General features: G+C 48.6%; 1 protein-coding gene across 1 annotated transcript in view; it reads left to right on the top strand.

Annotated features, from left to right (window-relative positions):
* The first annotated feature begins 5,160 nt into the window (after positions 1–5,160).
* TGFBR2 (transforming growth factor beta receptor 2) overlaps positions 5,161–8,486 on the top strand; it is an 88,583-nt gene continuing 85,257 nt past the window's right edge. Inside the window, exon 1 of the mRNA XM_052640764.1 lies at positions 5,161–5,281. Coding sequence (XP_052496724.1) covers positions 5,188–5,281 — 94 coding nt within the window. The 5' untranslated portion in view covers positions 5,161–5,187. The remainder of the gene's footprint in view (positions 5,282–8,486) is intronic.

Raw genomic sequence — 8,486 nt, 5'->3', positions numbered from 1 at the left:
GTAGGGTAGGGCTTCAACCTGTGAATGCTGGGGATACAGCTCAGTCAGTACCAAGGGGATACAGAAGCAGCCCGGCAGGAAAGGAAGGAGGTGATGTGCAAGCATCTACAGCGTTAGACAAGATTCCGACTGAATTGTGCCTCCTGGGTGTATTGGCGACCAAGGTGTGAGCCAATCGGGGTTTCCACCGGATAGGGGGCGGGGGCTGCAGTGGCGGATTAGTGAGGAAGAGACCAGGAAGCAACACCAAGGGTGGCGCTGATCATTCCAGAGTCTTCTCAGAATACAGGGCGCAGGTAGATCAACCACCTGACCAGCTTATGCTAGAGTGGAGACTCCAGAGCTGCACAGGCCTCTTTCGCAGCCGGGCTCTGGTCCTTACTGCTCTGCTGCTGCTGCTGCTCAGTCACTTCAGTCGTGTCCGACTCTGTGCGACCCCATAGATGGCAGCCCACCAGGCTCCCCCGCCCCTGGGATTCTCCAGGCAAGAACACTGGAGTGGGTTGCCATTTCCTCCTCCAATGCATGAAAGTGAAAAGTGAAAGGGAAGTCGTTCAGTCGTGTCTGACTCTTTGTGACCCCGTGGACTGCAGCCTACCAGGCTCCTCTGTCCATGGGAGTTTCCAGGCAAGAGGACTAGAGTGGGGTGCCATCGCCTTCTCCATACTACCCTGCAACCTTGGCCAAATACAGTCTTTCTCAACCTCAGTTGCTTATGTGTGCTTACCTGAAAGTTGAAAAGTAGAGTAATACTGTGAGGATGTGCTCCAGAAGTTAAGGGATTATCTTTGGGTGGCAGGGTTAAGGATCCTTTTCATTTTCTGCCTTTGACTTATCTGTATTTCAGAATTTTTCTACCTAAAATTAACATATATTACTTCTGTGATTTTAAAAGGTTCTATTGTCTCCAAAAGAAGCTGTTCATGCTTTGTGTAAACCTGTGGCAGAATTGCAGTTTCTGTGAGTATCTGGAGAACTGCAAACAAGGAAATGAAAATGGAGTTGAGAAAGAGGCTCGTTTTTCTCTTTAGTGAGGACAGACGTGCCCTGAATACTGTAGGGCACAGAGGTGGGTTCACAGCTGAGAAAAATCTGTGTTTGCAAAGATTTTGTAATTGGTGGGTTAGAATGCCTCTAAATAAATGAATATGCTCCTTGTCAAAATAGGACAAAACATTTTAAAAACAGGTGGTGGTTGTTTAGTTGCTCAGTTGTGTCCGACTCTTTTGACACCCCATGGACTGTAGCCTGCCAGGCTCCTCTGTCCATGGGATTTCCCAGGGTAGAATACTGGAGTGGGTTGTCATTTCCTCCTCCAGGGGATCTTCCCAACCCAGGGATCGAACTGAGTCTCCTGCACTGGGAGACAGACAAAGTTTTTACCACTGAGCCACCAGGAAAGCCTGATAGGTTAAATAAACTAAATGTTCCTAGGGTTCTCCCTGGGGGAGGAGGGATGGCGTTAGGCTGGAGGAGGTAGCGTCCTGCATGAATGAACTGAGAGGCTGGGTGTCCCTCACGCAATCACTGCCATCTCAGGGCTATGGGTCAGCTTCACAGTGGAAGGAAAATTGGTCCAGAGGTAAGAGCTGAGGATGCAGAATGGCCAAGGTGCATGGAGAGGAATTTCCCTGACCACTGCTTTAGTTCCAGTAACTCAACAGCTGCATGTCAGAAAATTCAGGGGAGTGGAAAGTTCTTGCCTCCTCACAGCTGGGAGATGCTAGACTTGCAGTAACCACATTTTGATCAGTCCAGTTGTTTTCTGTGTGTATGTTCAGAGTTTGTAAAGCTGGAAAAATGAAATACGCAAGCTGTGTAACTTCTGTTCAAGTGGGTTTTTACTGTTTTTCAATTTGATCAGAACATAAAAATTTCCCCCTTGTTTTCCTTTTTTTTTTTTAACACAGTTACTCCAGCTTTCTATTTCTTTGTCTGTTTACTTGGCTGTGCTGGTCTTAGTTGCTGCATGTGCGATCTAGCTTCCTGACCAGGGGTTGAACCTGGGCCCCCGGTACTGAGAGCTCGGAGTCTTAGCCACTAGACAACCAGAGAAAACTCCCCCTCCTTGTTTCTCAAGCCAGGAGTCATACTTTTAGTTTTTGTTTCCATCTGCAAAAGGCCTAGTTTTTGCAACTGGATCGTAACTGCTTGTGTGAACGCACAGTAGATGACATTAAGTTAAATATGCAACCCTGTGTGAGGACCACGGCTTAAAGGTATCAGGCTGTTCTTACAGTGAGAATCCCCAAAGGAAGGTCATATGGACAGATTTGTAAGACTGTCAAATTGCAGTATACGTGAGTTTACATGACTCTAATTTCACCTCAGTGGTTTCTGAAAGATGAGTCTGCAGTTGGCAATGCTGAATTCAGACTCTCAGTTTCACAGGGGATTGAGGATGATACCAGAAATGTTAAAGGCAAACAAAATTAAAATCAGTATTAATCATATACAATGACAGAGATCACCAGTTAAATATTCCATCCTGGATTCAAATACCTTAAACTTGGCCTCTAAGAATATAGAATATCTGTTCATTGCATGCAATAAATATAGAAAAGAAGGCCTTTGGAATTGATTGGGCATTTATTTGCCTCACTGTGTTTCTGGGAGTAAGGAAGTGAGTGTATGTATACTGGCCAGAGGAACTTGGGTAGGTTTAGAAAAAGAGAAAAAAACAAAACCACATACTTCTCCATTTGTAAGAAAAGGAAATAGTATGACATCATCCTCAGCTAAAATCTAGCTTGTTTATATCTCAGTTTGTTAGGTAATAGAATGCCTTGTCCCAAGTGATTAAATAGGATGATTAAGTACAGTTTTCTTCTGAATCTTGATTACATCATTCATTTACTCACATAACAAATGTCTCTTAAACACCTATTCTGTGCTAGGTCCTGAGTATACAATAGTGAGTGGAGGAAAAGATATATAATTCCTGTCCTCGAGAAATTTGGACATGAATTGGGAGAATGGAAAGGAAAAAAAGGACACAGATTATTATAAAACTGCAGGTGTAGTAAGTGCTAAAAACGAAAGGCCTGTGGTGCCAAGTGAATCTATAATGAAAGGGAGGGCGGGGGAAGCTTGCCCATCAAGGATGTCAGGATTCACCCAGGAAGACCAGGAGCAGGCTGGGTGGAAGGGAGGTCAGAGGAAGCAGAAGAAAGGGAGTGCACGTCCCTCTGGTGGAGCGGGGAGGAACACACCCTGGGCAAGTTCTAGGAATCTAGAGCTGCTCTCAGTGGAAGCGGAGAAACCTGGGAAGGTCACAAGAGAGGAAGGGGCTCCAGGATACCTTAAAGGAGCTTTTTCCTACCCTCTAGCTCAAGAGCTGCAGGAGGTCTTCAAATGACTTTAATAGAAGGGTTGGTACAATCAGGTTTGCCTTTTGGAAAATTGACTTCCACTCTAATTGGAGAAATGGAGTGAAAAGGCCCAGAATGGCCCTGACTGGGGATGCATGGATGGAAAACTCCTACTGGTGGTGGCCTGGATGGCGACTGCGGAGGAAACAGGAGAAACGGATTTTGAACTCAACTTTCCTCCATCACTCAAGTGGCTTTGGCAAGGCCGTTGGTGGGAAGGAAGATGCCCAGCCCTGCTGATTTCATCCCACTTCCTGCATCCTAAATTCTAGAGCTACGAAGTAGTCTTTTCCTAAAAGATGCATGCAGAGGCAGCTTCCATGCTGGGTGGAGCAGTGGTGACGAGACTTAAGTTTATTCCAGGATCACGCAAAAGAACTCTTGAGATTGACAGGGAAGATGGCAGGGTTGGGTTTCCAGGGAGAGCTAGTTGCCTTTATTCCCAGTAACGCTGGCCACCTGCCTCTGCAAACAAGCTTTCTCTCAGATAGAAGAGTTTTATCGTGCAACCTGCTGGAAGATCTCCTGACCAGAGGGCTGTACTGAATCTAAATCTTTCAGGGCTAGAAGTAGGGTGAGCATATCTAACCAGGACACATGGGAAAGAGAAGGGGGGCCTGCTAATAATTCAACTTTGAAGCAAATATACACCAGGATTGTGTGGGGGCAAACCTGGCCACCTTACCAAGATGGGGAAGTTGGAAGTTCAGCCTGCTCTGCTCTCACCCATGTCCCCTTTTGCAGGGAGGGGCTCAGGGTCCTGTCCTATCACAGACCCTGGCACTTAGCTGACCCCTAAGTCAGCTAAGGGGGTGACACTTTTACTCTCACACTTTCTGCCCTACCCGATACATTCTGAAGATAACACTTCCCGTTACAGTTATCACTCTGTGATGCGTTGTATTAGTAACTGCTCACTGAGTCACTCCCAGAAAGAGGGTCGATTCCAACTGGGAGGCATCACCCAAGAGCTCATCAGAAATGCTGCCTCTTAAGACATGCGGAAGCAGAAGCCGCCTTTTAACACGATTTTCAGGGGGTCCGTGGGTACACTGAAGTGTTCCACCTGCAGTAAGATAAATATTTTACAATGTGACGATGTAGGCAAACACAATTAATTAAAACAAAAGTCTAATGAGGAAATACTACTTTATTAGGGGAAAAACAGCTTGTGCTAACAACTCGGATTTCAGCATCTACTCTTGGGTAGCCACTTGAAGTTTGAAAACCCCGCTCTGAGGCACTTAGGAGCAGCCCGAAGAGGGTTGTAGGGAAGTGGGAGGATGCTTGTTGGGGGTGCTCTGGGGAGTGCGCATACACCCTGCGTTCAGTGACTTTCTGGAACTTGTGCACTTATTGCTCAGCAGTCCTCGGAGCGGGGAACGTGGAGGGCAGCGAGGGGCCGCTGAAAGTTTGCCAAAGCCCCGGAGGGGCCGGTCCCGGGGCCGTGATTGGCAGCTGCGAGAGAGGGCGAGGGCCGGGAGCCGAGCCGCGGAGCAGGCTCCGGGCGGCGAGAGGTCCTGCCCAGCTGTTGGCGAGGAGTTTCCTGTTTCCCCCGCGGCGCCCGGGCGAAGTCGTGAGTCACTCGCACGCCGGGCCCGACGACACTCCGCGCGCGCACCCGCCGGCCGGGCCGGCCTCCAGCTCCGCTCCCCTCGGCCGCCGGCTCCCCCCGCGCCTCGCCCGCCGCCACCTCCCCGCGGCCCGCGGCGCCACATCTGGCCGCACCGCTGCTGGGCGCCCGGCGCGGGTCCGGAGGGCGCGGCGGCGCGGCGTACGCGCTCGGGCCGGTCTATGAGGAGCGGCGGGGGCTGCCATGGGCCGGGGGCTGCTCGGGGGCCTGTGGCCGCTGCACGTCGTCCTGTGGACGCGCATCGCCAGCACGATCCCGCCGCACGTTCCCAAGTCGGGTGAGTGGCTCCCCGCCTGGACTTGGCGCCGGGGTCCCCGGGTCCCCGCCGGGCTGCGCTTGACAGTCGGCCCGGGAGGCGGGCCGAAGCCGGGACGCGGCCTGGGTCCCCGTGCCCCGGTGCCTTGTGCTGGGACGGGTGGGCTTTTCTTTCCAAAGGCCAGGAAAGTGGCTTCGGCGGGGGGCGCGCAGGGCGCCCGGTCCCCTTTGTGCGGGCAGGAAGGGCGCTGCGTCCCGGGCCGCCCCCACCCCCGGAAAGGGAAGTTTGAGAAGTTGGTGATCGGCGGAGGCAGGACGCGGCGGGCCTCGGAGTGAGCGGCGGGCACACCTGGTCCGGGCCTGGGGTGGCCCAGCGCCCCGAAAGGGCAGGGTCCCCCATTCTCTGCTCCTTCCCAGGGTCACATGCCCCCGGACCGGCCTCTTGGCCCGGAGTACCTTTAGCGAAGTTTCGAGGAAGAGAGCGATTGCCAAAGGAAAGTTGTCTGGTTCCACTTGGGGTAGGCATGGATGAGGCCAGAGGGGGAGCTTGTCAGGTGGAAGGCGGAGTGTTTACTGAGTGCCTGCTAGGTGCTGGGTGCCTGAGATGTTGCCGGGAGCAGGACAGCCCCGCCTTCGGGCTTGAAGGCTCTCTACAGTGGTTTGGTGGAAACAGAGGGGTTAAAATCTTAAATACCCCTGCCCACCTGATCTTGATGTCTAGAGGGTTTTGAGGGGAGGAAAATGCAGAAATTGCGCTCTTAAGGATTTGTTGTGAAAAGTATCCAACCCCTGAGACCTCGACAGTTAGAAATTTTGCAACCCTTAGCTGCAGACCTGAGTATATGCATCTGGGATCTGGTAACAGACCCAGAGTCTTTGGACCGTCGTGGGCCTCAGTCTCCTCGTGTGCGGAAGGACGCGGTTAGGTCTGGATCATTCTAGTCCCCTTCATCTCTATCATCTTGTGTCTCTCTCCTTGCTTTTGATGACGTGGAGATGCCCCGCTGGAGTAAGGATGAAATGTAGGGGATCGGACAGCCCCCTGCCCTCTTGAGGACACATTCTGTTTACCAAGGGCCAGAGGCAGACCACGTTTGGTTTTGTCTGGAAGAAATGTGGAGGAGTTTCTGCACAGGACATTCCCTAGTGCTTGAAGTGGATGGACAACTTTTAAGAATTATGTTTTATGTTGAAGGTGGCATGGAGATGGGAGTTTTTAATAGAATGAGGAAGAAGCAATATTGTAAACGAAAAGATCCTAACACAAATTTGAGATCTACGGTTTACTAACAGTCCACTGTTTTATTCTTGGGTGCTTTCTCACATTGCAGTACCAGAATGTTTGACTCTCTATACCCCAGACTCTTAAAAAACCAAGTTATATTTTGCTAATATTTTAAATGGCACCCTTAGTTTTCAGTTTACATTAGAAATCATTAAAACTTTTGTTTCAGTTTATGAAAGAAGGAAATTAGTGGGCCCTGATTCTGCTCAGGTTTGTTTACAAGGATCAGATTTATGATTTGCAAATTCCAGACCCAGTAGTTCATGAGTCAGTCTCAGTTCATCTATATACACACTTTTAAACAATTAGCTTAAAAGCCAACTGGCTTTTTATTTGGGCTTTTAAACAGCATTACAAAACCCACAGATTTCATATTTTTATGGAATTAAAGCCACAAAATGGTTTAACCCTTGTAATTGGTATTCATTTGAAGTTACATTTTTGAAGATAGTTAAAGGTCAAAGGTAGCTGTAATCAAGATAGGAAACCTAATTCCACTTGTATTTAATTTTCCATGGAAGTCAGTGGTTTCAGGATTTTCCTAACATAATTAGTAACCTGTCATGACATTTTTCAATATATCTTAATGCATAGTAAGGGAAGAAATAAGATTTTTTTATAGCCTTCTTTTGGGTTATGTAAAAAAAAAATTCCATCTTATGTTTAGGATATTGACAGGTGAGCCAAGGATTTCAGTGCACGGACAAACTTCACTAAGCTATATACTTAAAGGTATCTGAGTTTTTGTTTTTGAGTTAGTAGACTCACTTATCCGAAATGCCTCAAATTAAGTAATTGCTCTTTGGGGGACAACTTTAAATGTCTGAAAACTCTTCAGATCTGAAAAATATAACTTTTACTTTTCAAATACCTAACAGGATATCCTTGTTGAGGACTCAGTGTTGATGAAAATGTCAGTACAGATAAATTTCTTTTCCCAAATCACTGCTGATTTTGTCAGGGTTCTGGAAACCACTAGGCCTAGAATTTGATCTATTTGCTTTTGTTCCCAGAAAGCACATTTCTTACCTCTAGGCCACTTGCATTAATGACATCTTATTTTGAAGCAGTTGCGGTTTGTATAAGATGCTCATCACGTTTTGGATGCCTGGTCTTTTTTCAGGGCAGCACCCCACCTTGAAACACTGCTGTCTGTAGAACCAGCATGCCTGCTACATGGTCTCCATTTGCATTATCAACACAACTTAAAAAGATTTTTAAACCCTATTTTTCCAATTAAGAATGACACTTCATTGGTGCTGTTGCGGAAAATGTCCATTACCCTTTCTTCCTTCTTAACAGTATTTATAATGTCATTTGGTGCCAGGCAGGTGGCTCAGATCTGGAAACAGCATCTTGAGTGAATAAGACAGGCCTGGTCTTTGCCTCTGTTGAGTCTAAGATACAGGAGTGTGTTGAGACCCAGAGAAGGATACATATTTTAACCCTGGGTCCTGGGAAGCACTATGGACCCTAGACCCCTTTGTCAGAAGCCCACTTTGTTGAGTGTTGAGTGTTGCCTTCCATTCCCTCCACTGTCCCTCTGAACATAGGTTTTTCATTGATCCATGCTTTTCTATGCCTGCCTTGTTCCAGGCCCTCGGTTGGGCCACCCCACTTTTGTTCAAGCTGCTCCCTGGAATTCCTGCTGCCTTGGATAATTTACAGTCATCTTTCAAGACTTACCTCAAGGGTCATCTTAAGCAAACCTGCTTTCAGTGCCCTGGGTGGAGCGAAAGCTTCCCTCCAGGGGGCAGGCCTTGCTGGTAAGGGTAGTAAGGCAGGGCTCACTATGGGACTCTCTCAAAGGCAGTGGATTTGTCTTCCTTGTTTTTCTGTCTCCAGGTCTCCAGCAGCACCTGGCGTACCACTTAGCACCCAGGAAACGCCACACTGAGCCTCCACTTCATCCTCCGGGAGGCAGGGCAGGCCAGGCCAGCAT

This window comes from Budorcas taxicolor, chromosome 1, assembly GCF_023091745.1.
Source record: "Budorcas taxicolor isolate Tak-1 chromosome 1, Takin1.1, whole genome shotgun sequence".
In the NCBI taxonomy this organism is placed as follows: Eukaryota; Metazoa; Chordata; class Mammalia; order Artiodactyla; family Bovidae; genus Budorcas; species Budorcas taxicolor.
This window is presented reverse-complemented; position numbering and strand designations above follow the sequence as displayed.